At 40.4% G+C, this 26589-nt stretch overlaps 1 protein-coding gene and 1 long non-coding RNA gene across 4 annotated transcripts in view; one reads left to right on the forward strand and one right to left on the reverse strand.

Annotated features, from left to right (window-relative positions):
- Positions 1 to 759: 759 nt before the first annotated feature.
- ft (cadherin-related tumor suppressor fat) overlaps positions 760 to 26589 on the reverse strand; it is a 50466-nt gene continuing 24636 nt past the window's right edge. The window contains exons 9-43 of one of the 2 annotated variants that reach the window (XM_081990612.1): positions 20920 to 21228; positions 19396 to 19629; positions 18238 to 18439; positions 16544 to 16731; positions 15691 to 15820; positions 15358 to 15638; positions 15060 to 15293; positions 14860 to 15008; positions 14674 to 14804; positions 13914 to 14123; positions 13665 to 13861; positions 13358 to 13612; positions 13150 to 13309; positions 12870 to 13090; positions 12600 to 12812; positions 12299 to 12548; positions 10896 to 11208; positions 10508 to 10841; positions 9890 to 10454; positions 9477 to 9785; positions 9177 to 9419; positions 8276 to 9117; positions 7268 to 7607; positions 6868 to 7216; positions 6071 to 6616; positions 5779 to 6014; positions 5518 to 5728; positions 3782 to 4071; positions 3273 to 3725; positions 3052 to 3216; positions 2654 to 2999; positions 2151 to 2420; positions 1927 to 2095; positions 1640 to 1872; positions 760 to 1442 (exon numbers count right to left, since the gene is read on the reverse strand). In XM_081990612.1, coding sequence (XP_081846738.1) covers positions 1190 to 1442; positions 1640 to 1872; positions 1927 to 2095; positions 2151 to 2420; positions 2654 to 2999; positions 3052 to 3216; positions 3273 to 3725; positions 3782 to 4071; positions 5518 to 5728; positions 5779 to 6014; positions 6071 to 6616; positions 6868 to 7216; positions 7268 to 7607; positions 8276 to 9117; positions 9177 to 9419; positions 9477 to 9785; positions 9890 to 10454; positions 10508 to 10841; positions 10896 to 11208; positions 12299 to 12548; positions 12600 to 12812; positions 12870 to 13090; positions 13150 to 13309; positions 13358 to 13612; positions 13665 to 13861; positions 13914 to 14123; positions 14674 to 14804; positions 14860 to 15008; positions 15060 to 15293; positions 15358 to 15638; positions 15691 to 15820; positions 16544 to 16731; positions 18238 to 18439; positions 19396 to 19629; positions 20920 to 21228 — 9831 coding nt within the window. In that variant the 3' untranslated portion in view covers positions 760 to 1189. Of the gene's footprint in view, positions 1463 to 1639; positions 1873 to 1926; positions 2096 to 2150; positions 2421 to 2653; positions 3000 to 3051; positions 3217 to 3272; positions 3726 to 3781; positions 4072 to 5517; positions 5729 to 5778; positions 6015 to 6070; positions 6617 to 6867; positions 7217 to 7267; positions 7608 to 8275; positions 9118 to 9176; positions 9420 to 9476; positions 9786 to 9889; positions 10455 to 10507; positions 10842 to 10895; positions 11209 to 12298; positions 12549 to 12599; positions 12813 to 12869; positions 13091 to 13149; positions 13310 to 13357; positions 13613 to 13664; positions 13862 to 13913; positions 14124 to 14673; positions 14805 to 14859; positions 15009 to 15059; positions 15294 to 15357; positions 15639 to 15690; positions 15821 to 16543; positions 16732 to 18237; positions 18440 to 19395; positions 19630 to 20919; positions 21229 to 26589 lie in introns of both variants that reach the window. The other variant, XM_081990613.1, reaches the window with a different exon arrangement.
- The window catches only part of LOC145736314 (uncharacterized), a 32355-nt gene continuing 29044 nt past the window's right edge, over positions 23279 to 26589 (forward strand). The window contains exons 1-4 of one of the 2 annotated variants that reach the window (XR_014179891.1): positions 23279 to 23896; positions 24874 to 25103; positions 25561 to 25719; positions 25769 to 25930. This is a non-coding gene — a long non-coding RNA (uncharacterized LOC145736314). The remainder of the gene's footprint in view (positions 23897 to 24873; positions 25104 to 25560; positions 25720 to 25768; positions 25931 to 26589) is intronic. The other variant, XR_014179890.1, reaches the window with a different exon arrangement.

Below are 26589 nucleotides of genomic sequence, written 5' to 3' on the forward strand. Positions count from 1 at the left end.
TATCATTTGTTTTCTATGACATTTTGACGTAACTTGTCAAACTTGAAGAGTGATACCACACAATCAAAATTTCTTTACTTTAAAGGGTGGCATTACCTAACTTTTTTTTGTTTACGAGAAAATTCGAGAAAGGCATCACGTAACCAAAAATTATTTCTCTTAAGGAGCGGTACCATATAATAAAAATGTCTTACTTTTAAGGGTGGCATTACCTAACTTTTTTTTGTTTACGAGAAAATTCGAGAAAGGCATCACGTAACCAAAAATTATTTCTCTTAAGGAGCGGTACCATATAATAAAAATGTCTTACTTTTAAGGGTGGCATTACCTAACTTTTTTTTGTTTACGAGAAAATTCGAGAAAGGCATCACGTAACCAAAAATTATTTCTCTTAAGGAGCGGTACCATATAATAAAAATGTCTTACTTTTAAGGGTGGCATTACCTAACTTTTTTTTGTTTACGAGAAAGGCATCACGTAACGAAATATTATTTCTCTTAAACAGTGGTACCATATAATCAAAATTTCTTTACTTTTAAGGGTGGCATTACCTAACTTTTTTTTGTTTACGAGAAAATTCTAGAAAGGCATCACGTAACCAAAAATTATTTCTCTTAAGGAGCAGTACCATATAATCAAAATTTTTTTATGTTTACCGGTGGTACCATCTAACTTTTTTGTTACGAAAAAATTTGGGCGTGTGACCACGTAACCAAAAAGTTGTTTGTCTTGGAGAGCAGAACCACATACTAAACACCCTTTTTTGGTATTTAATATTTTTTTATTGCTTATATTCAGGACAATATCTTACAAGGATGACTTTTTAGTATAACTTACTCACTAGCCAGTATTTACAGAACACTGTAAGTCTTTTAATAGTAGGAAACATTCTTTGTACACTATTTACTACATACACACAAAAATATGGCAAGAACCTTTAGGTATACTACAGACAAATATAACCATTTTTGATGCAAAAACGGTGAAGGTAAAAGTTTAAAGACATGTTTTTCTTATCTATCAAATAAAACCAGTCTTTGTCAAGGCAAACTAAATTAATTTGTATGTATACACATTAAAAGGTTCCATCGAAGGTTCTTTAGGAAATTAAGTACCATCGAAGGAACCAAAATACACAGGCACAACAGATTTACCTAAGGCACAAAATACGGCACCATTTTGTTCTATTTTACACATACTCCTCGCTCGGTTTAGCGCTACTATTATTGTTCGATAGTCTTAACGAATTTGGCACTCTACTATTCACAGAATCGGGCAGTTCAGCGATGTCTTTGAAGACGCCCGCCAAACTCTCGAAATTTGGGCCCCAATTTAACAAATAGTCCCAACCGAGGCCCGTGGTGGGCGGACTACCAGTCCCTGGTCGGTACAACGGTCCGCCCAGCTCGTCATCCGACGCTACCAATGTGCTCATCGAGCCCCTGGAATCACAAACACAAAACTATACATTAATTGTGTAGAACGTCAAAGTGTACGTTCGAATCAAGTCAGACAACCAGTCATACATTGATGTGTATGACTGGTTGCGTATCATAAAAAGCTACACAAAGAATCAATGGAAAGTCATATGACGTCACAGCAGAAGTAGACAAGCAAAATTTTGTTTAACGATACTCACCTATAAGAGGAATCAAAACCGTCATAAGACGGTGGAGGTATATTGCTTTTGCTGCCGCCACTCGAATCGTTCCTCCTCGATTCGAGTTCGTTCGGTTTGTACTTGTCGTCCCCCGGCAAACTGGCATTGTCGTATTCGATTTCCGAGCAGGTGAACGAATCGTTGCCGCTCTCGTCCGTACTGCTCGAACTGCGATGCGTCTCGGGGACTGGACTGTGACGCAAATGGTTACCCTGCATCCATATTTAATCAGTCGCAATTACTCTCTGAAGTTGCACAAAACTTACCAAATGACCGTTGTTCCCTACTCTGGGAGCTTCACTGCTACTGCTCACCGCGTCCAAAGTCGATACCAAACTTGAATTACGCGGACGTTGATTCAATCTTTCGATCTCCTCGGCCGTAAGCCCCATCGCTGACGGATTGGTGTTAACTGGTGGAGGCGCTGCCGTTTTCCTAATGTCAACAAACCAACTTTTTGCCACACAAACCCAACTAATTAAATCACTACCTGTTGCTACTCTGTCCGCTCAGCTGCGACATAACCGGACTGTTCAAACTCCTCTCGCTGTTGCTATGCAACACGTCCTTTCCCACTCCCCCGCTACTCGATGTGGTGGCCAATAGAGCTGTTTGTAACGGTTTACCGCTTATATCGTGCAGGGTGAGAATACGAGGCTGTTGAGCCGACATTTCACTACTGGGACTAAGTCGGGCCAGTGGGGTGGACTGGTGACCTCGATTTGCTGGTGACGCTACTGGTGGTGCTCTCGGAGGAAACCTGTACATTAAAATCAAGTCACTTTATTTTTTCATCAATAGAAAACATCTATTTTTATTCAAAATTTTAACCTCAAAAAAATCGCAAAAGCTTCTTCTGCCCATAAAATTCAACTTTATACCGATTTTCAGCTTTATCAGAAATTCAGAAAAAAAATGATTCAAAGCATTTTCCAAACACAAAAATCTTGACAAATGGTGGATGAAGCTTAATTTCGTAATTCTAGTACTAACCCAGGATGGTGAGGTGAGTGACGGTGTTGCGCTTGCGTATTGGCTCCTCCGTGTTTGTGATGGTAGCTGGCCACATTAGGAGGGGTGGCCTTGTACTTTCGCACCCCTCCCCCTTCCCTAAATCCTTTATAGTGGTACACAATGTCAATGTCAGAGGGTGCTATACTGCTGGCGTTCTCCAGATCGTAGTGTTCGGGCAGCTCCGACCCCAAATCGTTGCTCACGTGATCGTGATTGTGATTCGACGTTGGTGGTAGTGGGGGATGATGGTCTTCTCTCATTGGCGGCGATTTGGTAACCACCTCGCGCTCTATAATGTCCGGCCGTTGAGGACGTGGATGTTCACCTATTTTCGTGGTTTTTAGCGTTTATGAGCAGCCTAAATCGGTTAGGTTTACCTGGTAGTAAGTCACGTTCCTTAAACTTTTTGGGTAGAAGCTCAGGACCTACCAAACTGTGACCACCAATACCACGTATGACGTCACCGTCAGTATGGTAACTCATGGAGTTTTCTATGCCATGCAATCCTCGAGCCAGGACTCCGTCGTTGACAGCACCCAAACCTAGAACTCACGTTCGTGTAAACGTAGTCAAAAACTTGAAAAAAAAACACTCTTACCAACTGCACCCATATTCGGTCCACCATTTTGTTTCGAATGAATTCCGTTAGGACCAGCGTTACCGCCTTTTTCTTTGTACTGTTTCCTTAGTCTGAACACGACAAACGACACCAAAATAGCCACCAGAAGCACCACAAAGAACACAATAACCAAGGTGATTCCAATACTTAAAGGGTTCTGAATTGCGGCGTTGCCAACGCTCAACACGCCACTACATCCGTAGCTGACGCGTCCTTTGGTGATTGCTTCGTTAAAAATGCTACCCGACCCGTTGAAAGGTTGAATTTCCCGGTTTATGGTAAAATTGGCTAGACAACCCTCGAAAGAGTCGGGAATTGTGTTGTTGACGTAGTGCAAACCTCTCTCCACCCCTCCCAACGACAAGTACGTCAGGTAGGGGTCGAGAAAGTCGTGGACCCCTGCTGATTCCAGCTCATCTCCTAATCTAACACCTGCGGAACAACCAAAATCATTTTAACAAAAAAAAAAGTTAAAAAAAATTATATACCATCAAGTAGAAGTTGTAAGGTACGAAATTTGAGGTGTAAGGTCAGATTGTGCCAAGCACCGTCGGCTACAGAACCTTTAGAACCGGTCAGATTGACTACCGTGGAAGTTTTGCTGGTGTAAACGATTTTCCCCGAGGAAATTTCCACTGAAGTGTAGTGATTGTTGGACGAGGCAAACAGCAACAGTGCAGTTTCCTTCATGGTGCGGAAAAGTAGACTCAAACTCTTGTCAGGAGTGGTAAACGTTGACCTTGCCCTACGTACTGTGGTGGCGTCCTCTGATGTCGATCTACACAACCACCTAATTAAGAGTGCTACCCACAAATGTCACTTAATAATGATGGGTAATTTACCAGTAAAATAAATAGTTTGCTTTACCAGGAGAATTTGACACCGCTTTCTCCCTGACTGTACCAAATTTTATAATGTTTTTTCAGGTTATTGGATAGGAAATTTAATGACGATTCCAAAAATGTGCTTAAAAACATGATTCGATTACTCCAAGTGAGTTTTACAGGCGATTTTGTCCCTGACTGTCCTTTCAAACCATCTTTCTGACAGTTTATACTTTGACAGCACTTTTCTCCAAGACTTTACCTAATTTTGTAATGTTTTTTATGTCATTAGATAGGAAATTTAATGAGGATTCTAAAAATGTGCTTAAAAACATGATTCGGTTACTCCAAGTAGGTTTCATAGGTGATTTTGTCCCTGACTGTCCTTTCAAACCATCTTTCTGACAGTTTATACTTTGACACCACTTTTCTCCAAGACTTTACCTAATTTTGTAATGTTTTTTATGTCATTAGATAGGAAATTTAATGAGGATTCTAAAAATGTGCTTAAAAACATGATTCGGTTACTCCAAGTGGCTTTTACAGGCGATTTTGTCCTTGACTGTTCTTTCAAACTGACTTTCTGCCAGTTCTAACTGTGACACCACTTTTCTCTCTGACTATACTCAATTTCCTGATGCATTTTATGTCATTAGATAGGAAATTTAATGAAGATTTCAAAAATGTACTTAAAAACATGTTTCGGTTACTCCAAGTGGGTTTTACAGGCGATTTTGTCCCTGACTATCCTTTCAAACCATCTTTCTGACAGTTTATACTTTGACACCACTTTTCTCCAAGACTTTACCTAATTTTGTAATGTTTTTTATGTCATAAGATAGGAAATTTAATGAGGATTCTAAAAATGTGCTTAAAAACATGATTCGGTTACTCCAAGTGGCTTTTACAGGCGATTTTGTCCCTGACTATCCTTTCAAACCATCTTTCTGACAGTTTATACTTTGACACCACTTTTCTCCAAGACTTTACCTAATTTTGTAATGTTTTTTATGTCATAAGATAGGAAATTTAATGGGGATTCTAAAAATGTGCTTAAAAACATGTTTCGGTTACTCCAAGTAGGTTTTACAGGCGATTTTGTCCCTAACTGTCCTTAACAGTATTCAAATTTCACTGATTTGTTGCACCAAACCAAAAGAATTGCAAGAAACCAAAAAAGTTCCTAATCAACTCCTTAAAATGTAGTGATTCAGATTTATTACTTTTCAAATTAATGACATCCATGACAGAAAAATAATCTTTCAAGTAAACTTTAATTATACCCATAAATTTACTAGTTAGGTAAAATTGGTAAATTTTCCTGTCCCACTGAATTTTTCCAATTTTACTTTCCCGTGACCGGTAAATATACGCCCATCACTACTTAAATGTTTCCTTACCGAATATTACGTTGATGCGCCCACATCGTAGTCCCAAAATACATATTTTCGAGCAGTTGCAACCGTTTGTGCTTTTTGGTAATGGAAAACTCCACAAAACCGCCATCGGACAAACTAATTGGCTGTAAGGCCGAGTGACAGTCGGGGGCGATTAGATGGTTGCCGCACGTGCACGCCGGGTAGCTCCATCTATCAATGCACGTGCCGAAACCTACCAAAAACCTCGTTATTTCATTGTTTTTTTACAATCTTAAAACTTACCTCCGCATGGATCAATCGACGTGGGGCTCTTAATGCAACTTTGACTTCTCGTACACTTGTTTTGAATACCTTCAGCTTGTATAGGGTGGCTCAAATTGAGCGGACGTCCGTTGACGGACACGCTGTGAACGCAACCAACAAAATCGTCACTGTGAATTTGACCTGGACGTTCCAGAACCGGATCAGGACTGTCCAGACCACCAATCAGTACAGGTTGATTATTGAAGTTTAACGTCCTATAAAAGTTCACAATTTTAGGTTGATTTTATTTTGCCTCTGTAATCTGGTATACCCAGTGTCCCCGCTGTTTTCAGTATAACAACTCAAATCATTAGGTTTGCAGTCTTCACAAACATCTCCGTTTTCGTTGCAACTACCCACATTCAATGAAATCACTTTCCCATTCCGGGTGGCTGTGATTTTATACCAATTTCCGTCAGCCAGGTGTCCGTTCCTTCTTGATGTCGCGTTAATTGACGTTATCGCAGTTCTGGCACCTCCAAAACTGAACACAGCCCTACCGTTCACCAATTCGATAGCCACAAAATCGCTCCTTCCTAGCGTTTGCTGTCCGTAGTTGTAGACCAGTAACGAGTCCGGTTTGGTCGTGGAAAAAATGAAAGATATGTCATTGGTGGTGGCGTCTAGCGATGGGTAGGTCATGTAGGACAGTTCCTGGAAGCCGTAAGTAGATTTTTCGCAATGCCGGCCGTAACGTCCTTCAGTACAGCTGCACTTGTAGCCGGGCTGAAGGTTGACGCACAGGCCACCATGTAGGCAAGGATTAGGGCGGCAAGAATCAGCCAAAACTTCGCACTGGTTGCCTCGATATCCAGAACTGTCGATAAGAATACTCGGTCTTAGTTATAGCGTCAGTGACAGCGGATAAATGAGCTATGTAAGTGTGGAATTTGCATTATAAACACAACACTGTTCCTAAGAAAAGTAATTGAAGTATGCAGCCAACCACACATATCGATGTAATGCGGGTTGCAGTGTTACACAAATTATAATGTAAACTGCACATTAAACAGTTTGAAAAATTTAAAAACACATTTTCAGTATACAGGGTGTAACAAATAAACTTACCGACATAAACAAAAGAAACTGGACCCATCCGGACTCTCTTTACAAGTACCACCGTTTTGACACGGGTTCTCCGAACACACGTCACCCCTCTCCAGTTCACAATGTCTGCCATCTTTGTTGTGCGGACAGGTGCAGTGATACGTGTATCCTTGTTTGCGACACTGTCCACTATTTTTGCAGGGATTGGGTTGGCAAGGATCCTGACGTTTTTCGCATGTGGCACCAGTGAATCCGTCCATACATTGACAAGTAAAGTCGTGTAGAAGCAACGGAGAGGTGAAGATCAACGTTGGACTGTCTGTGATTTTGGTTGTCCGTTTCACAGTTAAAGACTCGGTGCATATTCCCCCTAAACAATCGACCAATCAGCACCTAAATTCAGTCCAAGTGAACCAATTACCATTTTCACATTTATCATTTCCACAAACGGAAAATCCTATAGTCATATCGTCACTCTGAAGGACACCAACGAGGGCTTCCCGCTTCTTTTGCAATTTTTCTTTAGTGTAGAATTTGCTTTTATAGCTTGGACCACTTTTCAATGCCACGGCCAGCTCCAGTCCTTGCTCACCCTCGTACAAATTGTACAGGAACAAAGTTTCGTCCCGATTTAGGGCGTTCTTCATGGTTTCTACAAACCCGGCGTAGACATGGGACAGGAAATCGGTTGCCGAAATATTCCGAAGCAAAATTACCACGGAATTTTCTACGGTCGTGTTGTCAAAATTGATGAACTCCACCTGAAAGTATTTTGGAGGAAGATCAACAATTTTTCTTGACAATATACACGTTTTCTCCATCACATACAATGACAATTTAAAACAACTGTGGGAAGCTTTAAGATACTTGCAGAGGCCTCTGGCAGATTTTGGAAGGTTCTCAATAGCATTTAGAGGTCTAGGAAACTTCCAAAACTGCCGGAGAGACCTCTGACAATTTAAAATAACTTTGGGAAGCTTTAAGACACTTGCAGAGGCCTCTGGCACATTTTAGAAGGTTCTCAATAGCATTTAGAGGTCTAGAGAAGTTCCAAAAGGGTCCGAGAGACCTCTGACAATTTAAAACAACTTTGGGAAGCTTTAAGACACTTGCAGAGGCCTCTGGCACATTTTAGAAGGTTTGCAATAGCATTTAGAGGTCTAGGGAACTTCCAAAACGGTCTGAGAGACCTCTGACAATTTAAAACAACTTTCGGAAGCTTTAAGACACTTGCAGAGGCCTCTGGCACATTTTAGAAAGTTCTCAATAGCATTTAGAGGTCTAGAGAAGTTCCAAAAGGGTCCGAGAGACCTCTGACAATTTAAAACAACTTTGGGAAGCTTTAAGACACTTGCAGAGGCCTCTGGCACTCTATTGGTTGTTAACAAATTTGAGTTACGACTTTGTCCATAAATTAAATTTTACTTACGGTAACACTGGACACCACCGCCTTGTGTTTGCCATCATGCCCGGACACTGATAAGGACAATTCTTGAGACACCACTTTCTCTGCGTGCAAGTCGCACCCGTGAGAAATGCTCAGGACATCTTGGACGTCTGATTTTTGCAAAATTTTACACTTGTAATCCCCAATAAGGTCAGGATCGTTGGGATGTACATTGGCGATGACTCCAATCGGAAATTCGTTGTTAAACGCGTAGACTTGGACGTGCACCGAACGTGACGAGGATTCCGAGTCGTTTTCGTCCAATACTTGCACAGTTACAGGGTGTTGGCTTTTCAAGGGTGGTTTACCGCTGTCCTCCACCTCAACTATAAAGTTCAGTTCGGGAATCAGTTCCCTGTCTATTGTTTTGGTAGTGACCACGATGCCTGTGTGTTTATCGATTCGGACAAAGTCCTTGTGCCTCCCTCCGATTAGTTTATAGCTGAACGGTGCCCCGTTCGGGGGCAAATCTGGGTCTTTAGCGGTCAAAGTCATGATTCTAGTGAATGGTGGCTCATTCTCCATGATTTTTCCTACCACTTTAGGCGGGTCGAAAATGGGACCGTTGTCATTCACATCCGTGATCTGAATTTTGACCGTTGCTGTGCCAGTTTGGGGGGGCAACCCTGTATCTATCGCTCCTACAGTCAGAGCGTACAACGATATTGTCTCCCTGTCCAACTCTTTTGAGGTTAAGATATCTCCGGATTGTGAGTCAATCTTAAAAGCTTGTTCAATATTTCCTGCTATAATTGAGTAACTGAACTGGTTGTTTTGATAGCGAACGTCTTTGTCTACGGCTTTGACGCTGGTCACTTTGGTTCCTGTTGAGTATGGTCAGTATACACAAGTGTAGAAACAAAAGTACAGAGTGAAAACTTACCTGGAACAGCAGCTTCAGAGATTTCGGAGTTGTAGACACTTTGAAGAAATTCGGGAGGATCGTTACCGTCTTGCACCGTTACGATTACTTGTGCTTCATCAGTGTCATTACCTCGAATACCCCCGGCGTTTTTGGCCATAACGGTCAGTACAATACGGCTCTGAGTCTCCCTGTCCAAGTTTCTGGACACACTAATCGCCCCCGTTTCGCTGTTTATACTGAATCCACGGTCGTTACTCGAACCTAAACAATCAATTTTTTGGAATCGAAAATACGCAAAAGAAAAACGGTGGTACCCACCAACTAGAAGGTAGTAAACTTTGCCGTCATCTCCTGAGTCCTGGTCTGTAGCCAGAACAGTCCCGATTTTGGTACCGATGTCTGTACTCTCCGATACGTCAAAGTGGAAAGCGGACTGCACGAATTTCGGATAGAACTCGTTTACTCCGGTCACGTGAACGCGAACTTCAGTTTCCCCAGACATGTTCGAGTCTGGATTCGCCGCCACAATAGTGATTCTAAACAGGTTTTGTTCTTCGTAGTCAAATGACACTTTGGAGGTGATTCTTCCGGACGTTTGGTCAATGAGGAAGTAATTTTTGTCCGGACCTAGAATTGAGTAATCAAAAAATTAGTTTAGAAGGTTAATTTTAGAAACAATCTTCTAATTAACTTAAAAAATACTTTAACCTAACAGTCTTTGTTTTACTTACCATCTGAGATAGAATAAACAATAATGGCGTTCTTGGGCGAGTCAATGTCCGTGGCCACCACTTGGCGCACCAACGTTCCAACCGGTTGATTTTCAGCTATAAAAGCGTCATAAACACTTTGATTGAACACAGGACTGTTGTCGTTGATGTCCGTTAAAGTGATGGTCAACATGGCTGTAGCCTTCTTAGGCTTGAAACCTAAATCTACAGCCGTTATGTTCAAGTGGTAGGCTTGGACCGTATCAAAGTCCAAAGGTTGTTGAATCGTGACAGCTCCGGTGTTCTTGTCTATATCAAAGTTTCCTCCGTCGTTTCCGGATGATATTTGGTACCGAATCATCCCGTTTGGTCCTGAGTCTCTGTCCGTAGCTGTAGCGGTTACGATTGTAGAGCCTAAAGGCTCGTTTTCCGGTACTATAACTTGGTAACTAAGGGCATCGAAAACGGGCGGGTAATTGTTGTCCCCTGTTACTATTATCGTTACTGTGGCCTCATCAGTTTGAGGAGGGATTCCTTTGTCTTTCGCTGCTACCCTGAGCGTAAACACTGCTCCAACACCATGAACCTGCAAGCCTAAACGTGTATAACTTGCCTTAGAAGTGTACACCACAAACATACATTTTTCTTTAAGGAAATCCAGCCAGTAGTTGGATCAATTCCAAACTGTCCGCTACTGTTGCCTCCCACTATCTGGTACTCAACTTCAGCGTTAACTCCCACATCGAACTTGTCCTCAGCCACCACTTGAAGTAGCTGCTGACCTGGATTAGCATCTTCAGGAACGGGAGAAAGGTATTCGTGCTGTTCAAACTTGGGAGAGTTATTATTAGCGTCTACCACGTTTATCGTGACTGTACACTCGGAAGACATCGGTGGTTTGCCATTGTCTGTAGCCAAAATTGTTAAAGAGTAGGTGTTTTCTGGAGATGCTTCCATTTTCGTGTATTTGTACCTAAAACGATTTGGATTAAAGCAGTTTGGAAGCTGAAATTAGAGAACAACTAACCGAATGCTTTGTTTACTGAATATCTCTCCGGAAGCCGGATCTACAGTGAACAAATCAGACGGCTGCAGCAAACTGTAGCTGATCACTGAATTTGGACCTTGCTTGTCCCTATCGGCCGCTATCACTTGCCCTACAAACACTACATCCCTTTGCAGTTCCGGAAAGTTGAAACTGTAGTAAGAATGTTCAAACTCTGGGGCGTTGTCGTTCTGATCTTGGATGGTAATAGTTAGAGGCGTTTCTGAACGCCAAGCATCGTCAACCGCAGCCACTTTGAGCAGGTACTCGTCTTGTTGCTCACGATCCAAGTGGCCTACAAGTCAACCAATCACAACAAACACTTTATCATCATGAGGGTAGTATCAAAAACAAAACATAATCGTTTAGTTTTGAGCGTGTTTTATCATTTGAAGTAACAGAATTACGATATTGTTGTAATTTTCAAAATAGTTAGTAATTTTTGGTCCGGTTTGCCAGGTTCTAATGACCAGAGACTTATCCATAAACAGAAAAACAAATTTCTTGGAATATATACCTCAAAATTTACCGAATACACCAGGAATTTAATATTGCATAAGTAAGATGGATTTTTGGTTTAGTAATCTTGTAAATACCTATTCTAAAATATGACTATCTCAGTTTTTTTAATTCCGTCTCTTAAAAGCTCCAAATAACAAGTAGAGCCGGGAAATTACTAGCAAATTATGATTTTTTTTTTAAATGTTACAGCCAAAAACGGAAAAAACTGAGATAGTCATTCCCTAACTCTATGTTTTTACAAAACGGATGCAACAAATCAAGCCTTAAATAGTATTAAATGTGTAGTGTATAGGCCACACACATTTAACATATTTGTAATTGTGGTTGCCTACTATCAGATATAGGCCTGAACATCTATAGTCAAAGTCAAAGTAAAAAGAGATGACGTAATAACAAAGAATAGCTATTTAACAAGAAGGGACATGCAGAACTCCTTTGATGTTGGTGTGATGTTTTTGGCTGACCTCGGTTTGCCTTTGGTAGAAAACGTGTTGCCGGTTGTCTCTTATCTTATTTAATTTTAAAATAAAAATTGTATTCAATTTTCAGAGTCAAATATAAACTAATTCCTTATACTCATTGTTTACTGCTTTTTAGTCAAAGTGTTTTAAATTCGCCTCTTAATTATTGGAGGATATCAATCCTTATTAACTTAAAACTGATGTCTTAAAACAAATATTTGATGTGGTCTGAGATATAGTAACGTTGTTCAACAACCTGATTGACAAACCAATGAAACTCCTGATATTCAACGATCAAAGCCGATATCAGTCGATTGTCTCTTAACTTTGGTATATTTTTCTCATTTTAATTCTCTCTGACAAAGCAAGATTTTTTTTTATTAAGAAACTTTATAAACTTACCGACTACAGTCACGTTACCACTGATGGCATCAATTTTGAATTTTTCTCCCGGGTTTTCGGTAAAACTGTAAGTGGCGTTGGCGTTTTCACCTACATCCTGATCGACGCTGGTCACTTTGATTACAAATGAGCCGATTTCCGCGTTTTCGGTCACATTTACACTGAACAATCTCGTGAATCTTGGCGGGTTGTCGTTCTTGTCCAGAACCGTAACCAGGACGGTTGCAGTTCCAGTCAATTGAGGCACTCCCTGAAGCAAAATGATTAGCTTACGTCAATACAAAAATTGACAGATTTTTACTTGATCTTCCACGATGACAGTCAACTCATAATTGGCCACCGTTTCCCTGTCCAACTTAGTTTGGGTGTAAATCTCCCCACTTGACGAGTCAATTTCAAAAGTTTGCTCAAAATCGTCCAACAACATGAAGGTAACACGTCCATTATCGCCGGAGTCCTGGTCTGTAGCTGAAATTTGGGTGACTAGAAGCGGAGGTGACTCCTCCTCCATGACCTGAAGGAATTTAAACATTTCAAGCATCTTCTTGGAGAATTTAGTGATTAGGTTTACCGTGGCGTTGTATAGTGGACTTTTTGGTACTGGAGGATTATCATTATAGTCTGTAACGTCTATGGTAAGCCGTAGAACGCTCCTCAAAGGCTGCAAATCGCTGTCCTGAGCTTCGATGTAAACTTCGTACGTTTTGGACGTTTCATAGTCCAGTCCATCACCAGATATTTGGATTTCACCGGAGTTTGGGTCGATTTTTAGCGAATTACCCACATTACCTCCTGGTGAATGTTGATTGTAGTTTAATATGTGTCTTTGAAGTGGTTTGTTGCTACTTTACCTGCTATAGCGTACTTGATATCACCACTAGGACCTTTTTTAGGTGATGTGGCTTTGAACTTAGCGAAGACTTTACCCTCATTCACGTTTTCTGGTAGGACAAAGTGCACTTTACCTGGAGTAATCCATCTCGGGAATAAATGATCAGGCTTTAGGTAGACCTAACGACAAAAAATTAGTTTTCCCACGATTAAAGTGAGTAAACTGACCTTCAGTTCAGCACTGGCTTTTTTAGGAGGTTTACCACCGTCTTGGGCTTCGACCTCCAAGTTGAACACCTTGGTTGAAGACCTTTGAAGGTCGTAAACGGCCCTTACAACCCCAGTGCTTGAATCTATTGTGAAGTTTTGCGCATGTTCACCCGTAAGGCTGTAGGTGATTTTTCTGTTCAAACCGGAGTCTTCATCAGTAGCTCGAGCCCCAAAAACAAACTCCGAAGCTTTGGTTCGATCAGAAATGTGTACCTAACAGTTAAGGTTTTTGTTATTTCTTGACGTGACTTCAATAAGGTCTTACCTGGTATTTCAACGCTGTGAAAACCGGAAAGTTGTCATTCTCGTCCAGAATGGTAATAGTCAAATTGACAGCGCTGGCTCTTGGATCAGTGGCGGAACAGTCCTGAGCCATTAAAGTTAAATAATACGTCTCAGTTTCTTCCCGATCCAGTACTTGATTGGTGGTGATCACCCCTGTGTTCTGATCGACTTTAAAACCTGTGACAAGCTTGGATTAGTACGAAATTTAAAAAACTGTTAATAGTCTAACCATCAATTTTGTCCCCTAAAAGGCTGTACCGTATTTTGCCGTTCAGGCCTACGTCCTTGTCTACAGCCACGGCAGTCAATACCCACGTGCCTACGATAGAGTTTTCCTTAATGGTGGCATAGTAGGCTTGTCGTTTAAATTCCGGACTGTGATCGTTGACGTCCTGAACCACAATTCGTAGGGTTCCGGTACCAGTCATCGGTGGTGAACCTACAAATAAAAAAACCTCTAGTTGGCCGCGATTACAATCAGAAAAGAACCACGGCACTTGACCTGCCGGTTCAAATCTATAATAACTTCGAGACAAGTATAACAATAGGCGAACTGCACGATCCGACGTCCCCCCGTCCCCGCCAGAAACGATTCGCTTTGAGCGGAATTTTGAATCGAGATCTGTATCTTTCTAAACTTTTTCCTGTTCACACAGTATCAATAAACAATTTATGGTTTTTCACTCTAAATTAGAGTGATTTTCACTAACTCCAATCTTATCAAGATGTGGTTAACAAATTGTAGAAAACGTTGCACGATTTGAAAGTTCTCACGACAACTATAAGAGATTAGCATCTGGAAGATCAAAACCCATTTAACTATTTCTGGTCCGATGCAGATGACCATCGAGGACTGAGGCGATTTGACCTCATCGGGCGAAATTACCGCAGGTGACTGGGCAATTTATCAGAAAACAGGTCAAAAGGTCAACTTTACACAACTACTATATGTGATAGTGACAGTGTAACAGTGGTGTTGAAAAACTTACCAGTATCCATGGCAACCAGACTGAGCACATATTCCTCTTGGATTTCTCTGTCCAAAGCTCTCAACAGTGAAATATCCCCCGTTGAAGCGTTAATACGAAAAATATCCGTGTCGCCCTCTTTGATGAAATACCTGAACCAAAACAAACAATGACTACAACTTAAAACAGTCATATTAACCGGTTTACCTGACTAGATTGTTAAACGGTGGGGTATCAGCATCGTAGGCCTGCACCGTAATAACGTAACCTCCATTCGGTGGAATAACGTTCTCCATAACGTACGCCAAATAAGGTAAATCGAGGAAAGTGGGGGGGTTATCGTTAATGTCCGACACCTGTAATTAATCACTGTAGCGCCCTGCTAAGTAGAAAATGACAGAACTAACCGAAATAGTGATTTCCGCAGTGTCAGATCTCACACTGCCCTCACTGATATCTCCAGCGCAGTCTTCAGCTTTAACAGTAAGCACGTACTTGGATTTACGTTCGTAGTTTAGGTTTTTAGCCACCCGAACTACGCCACTGTCCTCTGCAATGCTAAAGTCCCTGTTAGCGTCCCCTTTGCTAATCGAGTAGCGCACTTTGCCGTTTAGACCGTCGTCGATGTCAGTAGCGGACACCTAACAATTAGTTTATTGTAAAGTCTGCGACTTAAATCTTCACGGTTGCACTAATGTAACTCACCCTCAAAACCATAGCACCAATCGAAGCGTTCTCAGCAATACTGGCACTGTACTGTTTGGGATCAAAAATTGGATTGTTGTCATTTTCATCCAAAACTTTGATATTAATTGACATATGGGCACTTTTCGGAGGGTCTCCCCTATCCCGAGCCGTTACCACTATCGTGTAGTTATCGACCAGTTCGCGATCGATATGGCCCGCAACCCTCAATACACCATCCACCGGTCCCAAAGAGAAAACCGGATTCGGCGACAACGAATATTCGATGTAACCGTTTCGGCCTGAAATCGCATATTAATATTTGCCCCGAAAAGAAAAAAAAGAATTTCTCACCCTCATCTTTGTCGATTGCCTTAATGGCCATCACCATGGTATTCCTAGCGATATTCTCGATGACGGTGGTTACGTTAGGGGTGACAAATTCGGGAGCCATGTCGTTCACATCCCTGATGACTACCGTAACCTAAAATTCAATTCAATTAATTTTGGTTCTTGAAAATAGTGATTCAGAGGAAGCAAATGTAAGATATTGCTTTGTAAGAAAATAGTTTGTCCTGCCTATCCTACATCCATATGAAAATATAGAGTTGCCAAGTTTACCAAACTAAAAAATACAGAACAGAATTACAACTGACCAACTGTGGAAAACCATGGAGGAAAAACACTACCTTTTAAAAAATATCCTAAAAAAATTAACTAAATCTTCTGACATGCTGAAATTTACAGAAATTGTTGATTATCCAAAGTAACATTCACATTAAATGCAGTGCTTTTGTACTGTTAATGGCAAGTGCACTGCAAGAAGTAGACAAATGACATCATTCACAATAAATTGAAAATTAAAATTAGAAAATAGGAATCAGTTAAGGATTTCAGACACACTTAACAAGCCAATAACGTTCCTTTTGTAAATAGTAAGCAAAATTTTCTCAAAATTAACCTGTCGTGGATGTGTAAAATAGGGTTCAACAGACAAGTAGACTGAAAACCAACTTTTTTAAGTTAACTGTCATATAAAAGACTGGTGAATATAACAAAACAAAAAAACGGATAAAGGATCATCACGTTGGCATACCATCCGGCCCTGAATCAACACTAGAAAGCGAAGGTGCGAGATTGTTGAGTGTTTGCTCAACAAACATTGATTCAAGGCGTTAGAGCTGCCAGTTTCTTTTTTCTCTCTTACCTGAACGGTGGACGAAAGTTGTTTCTCTGGGAATATGGCCCGATCCGTGGCGGTGACCACTAAATTGTACAAATTGACAGTTTCCCGGTCCAATGTGCGTAGGGTGGTGATTGTGCCGTTTGGTGATATGCGGAAATCGCCGTTTTGATCACCCGACGTAATGCTGTACGTGATTTTGCCATTTTCCCCTAAAGGACAACAAGTTAAAATTGGAAAATCAGTCATACTTTAGCAGTGACATGTTGCAGCCTAAAAAATGCGGCTTTACCGTCCATAATTCAAGTCAAGTCGAGAAAGATGCATCACGTTATTATTAAAGTATGCAAATTCGTTCGAGTTGTGTTTCGGGACTGGCGCTGTTGAATTTTTAATTCACTTTTGAAAAATCGCTCCTCTCTTCCTTTTACTTGTACGTTATTTTCGCATACAAATTGATCTAACCGGGAGCTTTCGATTCAATTTTTTAGGTTTAAAATACAGACAAAAGGTGAACCCACACAAAACGATAATTTTCGTAGGAGCAACCGCCCAAAAAACGTCTCAATTGTCGCGCGACCAAGGAAAAATATGGCCGACAACCAAAAACCGCATTTACATAAACATTTCTCCGTGTTTTTCTGGGGCCCGTTTTGTTAAAATAATCGCTTACCAGTCATAAAAATAATTTATTCGATAAAACGAGTCGCTGAGGCAGTGGCGTACCTTTTTCTCAAAAACCGGAAATTACGACTTGTCAAATCACTTTCGGCTCGGGCAAATTACAAGTGGGATTTCTAGGTGTGCTAGAAACTGTAATTGCATATTATTAACGCCAGAGTTGACCCTTTGGGGTCGACTGTACGGTGTTGTTTGCTAGGAAAACACTTTAAAGCAATGAAAATACAGCTCTCTTTCACATCAGTTAAAAAAATTAAATTAATCAAGATGTGGCAACGGTGGAACAAAGTTGATAAAGTAATATTTAACTGAGGATTGGTCGTCAATCGCCCTCTGACACTCTAGATGTTTTTGACAGGTGTCAATCAGAAGATAAGACTGAATCGTACATAATGAGGTGTCACGTGACAATTGTCAAATTTAAGTGCTTGCATTCGATACAAACTCGTGAAAAACCGTATTGGGACTGTTTGGTTCACAAACATTATCGATGAACCGGGTGCAAGTATCGATATAGTGGTTACATCCCTTTTGTGATGCCCTTCACGGCAAAATTAAAAGATTTTAACGGAAAGGTGTGTCGAATTGGGCGGCCTCGGCCACAGACGACCCAAACGGGCCCTGAATAATTAAAAATTCGCCCGTCCGACATCGCTTTCGTTCATGTTTTAATTAAAACGACAACGAATGTCATAATGTCCCGCTGGGATATTTTCCAAACACAGTCCTTGAAGCATTTCAAAGAACTGAAACCAAATGAACCGCAAAAAAATGACGAAAATAACAAATTAATTCACAGTCAATCACGTTTTAGTACCTCAGCTAGGGGAATTTACATTGATACGTGACGTATGTATGTTTATACATAATCCATGGGAATATTTTCGCAAAACATTCGCCGGTAAACCAAAACAACGGCCGTTCCCCCTAATTAAAATGGAAACCGAAACGCGGCAAACGCCATACAAATATAGAATCGATTCCGAGTACTAAAGTTTAACGTTCGCCGCTGGATACTACCAGCGCAAAAAACTTACCAGAATCGAGATCGGTAGCGCTAACTGTCAAAACACTAGTACCAACAGTGACGTTTTCGAAAATGTCATCACTGTACGACATGGGATCGAACACTGGAGTGTTGTCGTTCAAATCCAAAACGTTGCAGTACACTGTCAAAGTGCTGGATAGAGGGCGCACACCCGAATCCTGAGCCTGCACCACCAAAATATAGTGTTGAACCTGTAACAAGTTGTCAATTACATAACGTCAATTTTGTTCTCATTTTCTATGTTATGAAAAATCCTATTACAGTAGCTTACTTTTGTTTCAAGCAAATTTAATCTTTAACGACAAAGTTATTCACTATTGACAAATTATACATTTAAAACCGGTGTTATTAGGATTTTTTCAATTTTAGGAGGAACGGAATCTCAGAAGTGTTGACAGAAGAAGCTGACTCCCTTCCCTCGTTTCGAGAATACGCACCCTGGTAGGCATTTTATACCTTTATGGGTAGAGTTTTGACAGTTGTGACGTTTTGGTCCGTTCTAAACCTGCAAACTGTCAAATTCAATCCCATGTAGGTAAAAAAATCACAAAACATAAAAAAAGTGATAAGTGTGAATTAGGTAGATTCAAATCAATTGGAGTTGAATTAAAACAGTTAGTAATTTCTGTGGATGTTCGGTTCCGAGGCCATATACCCATAAATCGTTTAATAACAGAAGTGGCCTTGTTTCTTAGAGGCAAAGACGTATATACGAACACTAAAGAAAAAATGAAGAGCCAGTTGACAATACTATGTTCGTTTTTTTTTCTTCCAACTCGGTCTTCGTTTAAAACGACCTCGGCTGTCAGTTTGAAGAGCGTAAATCTGTATTCTAATTTAATAAGCATTCTAATCTAACTGACTCATTGGGGGAAAAATGTATCGACTTGTGTGGCATTTTCGCTCTTAATGCCACAATTAGTATTCCTCGGTTCGTGTCCCCTTTCAATCTAACGTACAACACTCGATCGACTTTTTCAATGGCCGTAAAACCATTTTCAATTTCCACGCCCAGTTTGAAAAACCCGCATTTACCGTACGCGATCGGTTTTTACTGCACTTAACAGTCAAGCAGTTGGAAAGCGAGAGTCTCTGGTTATAAGTAATCGATGATTGTACTTAAATTCAACCTCAAAAAAGTGCATACCTCTTCGTAGTCAAGTTTGGAGGTTAGAGTGAACACTCCGGTTTGGGAATTGAGAGAGAAAACGTCATTGGCCCAATCGCTGACCACCGTGTAGCTCAACTGTGCGTTGACGCCCAAATCAGCGTCGGTGGCTTTAATTTGGCCCACCCTGTATCCTCGTGCCGCATTTTCGGGAATGTCAAAGGAGTAGGCCTGTTCCAGGAACACTGGAGGATTGTCGTTGGTATCGTTGACCTAAAAAAAAAATTGATTGATTAATTTACACAGTTTACAGCAAAAAATATGGGAACAGGAAAATAACAGTACTATAGCTAGGCAAATATGAATTCCGTTCCTCGTCCATTTATCTGTTTAGTTTGTCGAGAGTACCGCGCCCCCTATCGGATTGAACCTGCACCAAAATGGGACACCAATAAATATCATCGAAATTATCGGGTGTAACATCGGACAATTACCGGGGTCGTTGGCTCCTCCACGATCCGCGATCTGCATGGTGGCAACTATGATAAAGTACCATTGCGACGCTCGATGGTACCGGTACTCACTGTCCTCTAACTGTTCTCTTAGATACGTCCAACCTCTGTACCTTTGGTACGTTTAATCAAATCCAATCGTATTTCGATAATACTGTTTTGTTTGGACCTACATCATGATGATGAATTTTAACACCATGACTTTCATCTCAAATAGTCAAACCCATTTTGGTACTCCTTCAAACATTGCTAATAGACCATCACTAATTTCATAACCCTGATGAAGCCAAAAAGGACTCTTATGTCCATTTTAGGGTATCGAGGATTGCAAAAGCAAATAAATTTTATTATAAATGTTCGCTTATTTCCTCTTTACCTGCATTCCTGAGCTAGAAAATAGACGATCCTCAAGCATATGTCATCTGCAATTTTGCTTACAAATCTAAATTTTTAGAATTGACACTGTGTATCTAGCGACATCTAGAAGAAATTCCCCAAACTACTGTCCTGTCCAAGTGCCCAAACCTAGCAAATTTTACAGGCCAATCAGAATGTGATTCATCCAGTTTACGAAAACACATACCAAACTGATTGTAATCACACGTCGGACGACTGTTTATTAAATAACCGAAACGAACCGACAGAACCGGGAGGGAGGCCCTTATCGATGAAACGTCACCGGCTGTCATACACGACCTGTCAATTAGAGTGATGGGCGCACATTTTTATTAAGAATTTCGAAGAATGACAGAGACAGCAAGAATTGAAACAAAGAGCGCACTGGTTTACGGTTAAAACGGGATGCTGTACCTCTCTAACATCGGACGAATCGAAAATTTATAATACGCCTTACAAGACTGGTTCCGCATTTCTGACTAATGTTTTAATGGTCGAGATATATAGACCCACACCTGTAGTGGATTGTCATATCCACTAGCCTACCATACGCAAATATTCTGAACAGCAAGATTAATAATGATGGTCGCAATGACAAACTTTAATCAGAACATTAACAAAACTACTTTCTGACAAAACTGTAACTAAAACCCACCTCCACGGTGATGATGGTATCACTTTCCTGTATCCCATCGCTGCACCTCACATTCAATTTGTATAAATCCTTGCTCTCGCGATCCAAACTGTCCATCAGTTTCAACACTCCAGTTCGTCGGTCCAGGGAGAATTTCCCATCCCCTCCGGACAATATTTGGTACTCCAACTCCCCAATAGAGTCCGGATCGTAGGCCTTGACCGTCCCGAAAGACTGTCCGGGCCCCAAATCCTCGGACACGTAATATTGTAACGGCGTGTGGTCGAAAGATGGTGGACTGTCATTTTTGTCCAGCACTCTAACTTCAACCTAAAATAGAATAATTTGTGTTAATGCTGTACAGTCACGTGACTCACTAATGAGGTTTACAGTTGACCATCATGTGACCACATACGAAAAGATCACCAAAGACCATAACCTAAACTGTCAACCTAATAAGCGTTTTCGAAAACATTATACCTGCATTTAATTTATTTATTTTAAGTAAACTTCTGCAATTATTAGTGTACTTTACGTTCAACTTTGTTAACAAGGTTTTTCTACTAGCTAATTGTACATAATTATCACGGGTGATTTGTGCGGTATTTAGTGATTGCAACGGGAAGTGAAGATTTGAATTGATAATGGGGTAAAATTGGATGGATTGATGAGACTTTTTCAGTTGAGGATTGATTTACGGCCTGTAAATGATTGAAGAGGTATGCAAGTAAAGAAACTTCTATGTAGGAAGCTATTTTTCCGTAAACTGTACATTTTAAAGGGCTTTATACCGAAGCATTCAACCTATGCAGACAGGTTAAAAAAAAAATTGTACTTTTATTATAAATTAACTTGTAATTGGAATTTTGCTAATTGTAATGACGGACATTGGAGGTCTTCGTGGAGAAGCACCTGTGGCGTACTACTACGTGAAACACACTTAAGAAAATTAAATGAACAAAGGGCAGTTGTAAGAAGTACGCCACTGGGTTGCACGTTTCGAACCGAGAGTTTCCTCGAACGTTTTCGTCCAGTGACGAGGAACACTCGTCCACTTAGTTAATACCCGAGTCTTATTAGTATTCCGTGAATTAATCGAAAAAGACAGCGTAAAAGAGCCGCTTCGGGGCCGCATTCTTCAGCTCCACTAAACGGCCACTCCGATATTTCGAAATGGGCAGAAAAAGTGGCCGAGTGCACGCCGAAACATCCAGGGAGAATGTACCCGGCTCCTTGGAATATTGCTGTACTTCTAGTCGCGAAAAAACAACTGCCCCGACCCGAAAACCCTGAATAACGTACGATGAAACGGCTGGAAACGTTCACTTTTGAGTTGTGTCTTCTCCTTGGCCAGGAAAATTTACACAAACTGGCAACAATGCCGGCAAAGCTTTACGTCACATATTTGACAGTGACAGTTACAGTACATAGAACTATTTATGGCTGCAACAGGCTCCACCCCCTAACTGTCCCTATTTTGATTGGCCCTAGGCTTTTACTACTACTTCCTCCTATACCACATAAAAGCCTGGCAGGGCTTGATTTAAGATAAATAATTAACAATATTAAAGGAGGCAATTACGTGGAACGACAACATAAATCCACCAAAAGACTAGTAGCCTAACGCGTCCATTTCTTTATCTGTACATGGCGAGTTGCGTGACGGCCGCCGCTACTAACTACTTTGCCTTTTTACCGCATAGGAAGAAAAAGACGAAGACGAGAAGGGAAAAAACTGTAACATTTTGTGCCCGCGAGGATTTAAATGTACGCTGAATTAATTAGGGCAATATACCGCCATTGAATGTCAACGCGCCGACCGGTTTTATTGAGCTCAACTGCCATTTAGTTATAGTGCAAAGAGTGTAAGAAGAATGCGATATTCAGCGTCTCGGATGTTGTGGGTCGATTGTTTATTGGTCGAGTTTGCCTGTGCAATTCACACACACCCTATCTAGGTATATCGACAGTTCAATGATTTTAACCCAAGTTATGCAACCAGGTATACTTCTTCCTTTTATATTTCCAATCTTAACAGATTGTATATTGGGCTATTAATAAAAACTTGTTAAAACTACTCTAAACAAAACTCTCTTGAAAAGTCATACAGAAATTCAGTGTTGCCAGATAGAAATATGTTATTCACCACCAGACATGGTAAACCAAATGGTAACATCCTTGGTCGCGATTCGAACCAATCTTAATTTGCTATTGTTACCGCGACTCACAAAGACTGCGTTTATGATTAATGACGGTCCCGGATCGAATCCGAATTGTCATTCCTTCGCTGCTCAATGATTTTTAAAGCTCGAACTCTAAATTGTCGTAAAAACGTCGGTAAAAAATGAGGCAACGCCAACAAAAGAGGCCAGAACGCGGACCGGATTTATGGGTACTCGACTTTTAAAAAGAGACATCCTTGTTTCGACGTGCTAAGTAACTATGCAAATAACGCTAAAATACTAGACGTTAGTCACTAGAATGGCTTTATTTTCGAAACTGGCGTCGTTTAATTGCCGTGTATTAACGTGAAACGACTCTAATAAATCGCAATGCTACATAATGATGTCGTTAGAAAAAATAGGAGAACACGTATTTAAAATGTAGTGCGAACGAGCCGTAAATTTTTCAATATTGCTAAATGTGGCAACGCTGTGTTCATAGTGTCTTTGCTGACTAGTGACTTTTGATCTTTGACATTAGACATTATGTTTGTGGTTTTAGGTTAAGTTTCTGTTGTGTTTATTTACTCAAATTTACCGCTGAACGTAGATTTGTATCAAATTTCAGGTTGTAGCAAGTCCCACCACTAGAAGGTAACTTTTCCAGTGATTTGAAACGGTCTAGGAAAGCCCACATAGTTGAATACCTTATACAGATGCTACCAGCTGAAGATTCTTGGAATTGTATTATTGAAGATTTCAAACCGTTATAGAGGAGCCCTATCATTTGAAAAACATTGCTGGATTTGTATTCTGGACTGGCTGAAACTTTAAAGGTAGATTTTTTTTAGTTTTATTTAAATCCAGTACTGAACTGAAACTTGACTCAATGTAAGGGCACCAGCGTGAAAAAATCGTCGTGCTCTTGGCATTTTTCCACCTACGCCTGTACATTTTACGGAAGAATCTCAAAAAAACCGCAATTACACGCGAAAATCTGGATAAAGCACACACGAAGCGGATAAATTTAACCGGAGGGTTAGTTCAGCCACGGCCACACAGTAATGACAGATAGTTATCCGGTTCGGAATTGGTAAAATCCGTCCTTAGGCGTTCAATATGCGAAACGGCACGGCGGTGAATTAAACGCTTATAACTCGCCCTCCTTAAGGCTATTCTAAGGTCTAGCTTTTCTACGCTTAGCTCAAAGAGCCAAAATGTTTCGAGTTTTGGCCAAACGGTTAAAAAGTTATCTTAGTAGTCTTGTTAAAGTGATCAGTGTGGTTTTGCCGGTATGATGGGAATTTAATACGCGTAATGATAATGATTAGGGGAATTGCAGCCTTATTGACAAAATATTAATACGCGGGGCAATTTCATTTTGTTGGCTTGTTAACAAACCAGTAAAATGCAAATTTCTGGGTTGTTTTAACGTCATTTTGGTTTGAAAGTTTGTTCACTACAGGCGTTGAACAAGCTAAAAATGGCCTCCCCGTCCGTTTAATTTATTCGTAGAAAAAGCTCGATATTTCAAAAGCCCCAGTCGGCTTAATTTAAGCAGGTAGAACCTCAGGTTTCCTTATTTAAAAATCAAATCCCCGAACGAATGAAAGATCTTTTTCACGGCGGGATATCAGATTTTGGACGCACCTTAACGTCGAATTAATGATTCGTTAACTTGACCGTTTGAAAAATGTCTTAAATACACAGCACCGCAATGTCCCAACCATTTTTTTTAGGCTTCCAAGCCTTGAACTTTTCATTTCTGTGGAGTACATGTAGTAGACTGGATGTTAGTTAATTTATTTTCTAGCAAGTCATCGTCGAAGCCCAATTTTGTGTTAAAAGTAATCAGCCAGGACAATCAAAACAGTTTGAAAGGATTTTTTAAAGTCTTCAGGAAGGACGTTTTCTACTCTACTCTAAAAATGTACTGGAACCGAAATTCAACAAGATTGGATGGAATAGTTTATTTTTACGTGGGAGGCTGGCTTTGAAACCACTAACCATGACTTCCACGCCCATTTTGGGTGGGTCCGACCGGTAAATTGCACGTGTATATATCAAACCCTTGAGTGATTTTTGTTTTATATTATGTAATTTTGTTTAAAAGGCGGCAAGGTCGTCGGTTTGTTTTGGTTTCGGTGTCGTTCAACTCGTTCGGCTAATAATTGCAAATTAAATCGCAGATAAAAACGATTAAAACTGCAATTATGCTAATTAAACACCTTTATCCGTTTATAGAACGAAACAAATCAATTCTAAAAATCACAGGTTGGGGTTTGTGATTTTTTTGATCAATCACGGACTATTCACTGTACTGTGGGGCTTTTGGTTCTAAATATTCAACCAATCACACACATACGTTGTTTATGATAAGCTCACCATGTTGTGATTGGGCAAAAAAAGCAGCTTGTCTGTTTTTCTTGACAAATCATAAACCAGTTACCCAATGAGATTTACGTTAACAAAGCAGCATTTTAAATACATCATATTTCAGGTAAGCAAACGTGACGAACATCTGTCAAAGTCACGTGTTCATTCAAGCGTAGGTTCCGCAGTCTATTGTGGAAATATACATTTCGGACAGTTATTAAGAACCAACCAGAAATAAGGCCATTAAGGTTTATTTTGGCTTGCCATTCGTCTGGTTACAATGGTAATTTGACTTTAACTGACAATCTCAATTTACATTTTAAGACTTTTAGGGTTTTTACGGTTTTCGTCCATCATGAGACATTTGCAACTGAATCAGACAGAAAACAGTGGAATGGAAGAAGCGAAAATCTAGCAATGCAGTTTCGACAGTTATGGGCATCTTCAGGACATTTACAACTGAGCCAGTAAGATGTATCGGATTCAGTATCTAAGTAAGTAATGTTTTAATTATTAGAGGTGCGCCTACACGTTATAAGGTTAGGGCGCGGTCTAGTAGAGACAGGAAAGACAAGTCGTAATTTCTAACTGTTTTGCAAAAAAAAAACAGTTTAAGGTGGCCAAATACACTTATTTCATACCAATTTAGTATTTATTAACGACAAGAGAAAAGCTGATGTAAAGGACACCACTTTCTCGAACAATTTCACTTTTTACCACCCACGATTTCAGATTGCTCCACAAGTTAACTTATATACCAGAAGTATTGAAAAATTGAATTTCCAGTGCCAAAAAAAACTAAGTTATTTATTAAGCTAGACAGGTTAGGTTAGTAATAATTATTAAGCTGAAACTGAGTCTTATCGTATCATTAGCGAAAGTTGGCAACGCAATATCTCGGGTCCAGACTCGGAAATCTATAAATAAGCTTTAATGAAACCGAAAAGCGTAGAAATAAGTAAGAACGCGATTCAAAGTGCCCTTGCACAGATAAAATACATCGTGTAAACATTATGTATCTGACAAAGAGAGGCTGAGAGAAAAAGGACCGAACGAACAAGATATAGAGGTTTTTGCATAAAAACAGTGGCGTCCCCAGTTTATGCCACGCTCCACACCACCTTTTTTACGTTAGACTAAGTCGAAAAATTAA

Source organism: Ips typographus, linkage group LG12 (genome assembly GCF_016097725.1).
Source record: "Ips typographus isolate SLU linkage group LG12, UJ_Ityp_2.0, whole genome shotgun sequence".
Lineage (NCBI taxonomy): Eukaryota > Metazoa > Arthropoda > Insecta > Coleoptera > Curculionidae > Ips > Ips typographus.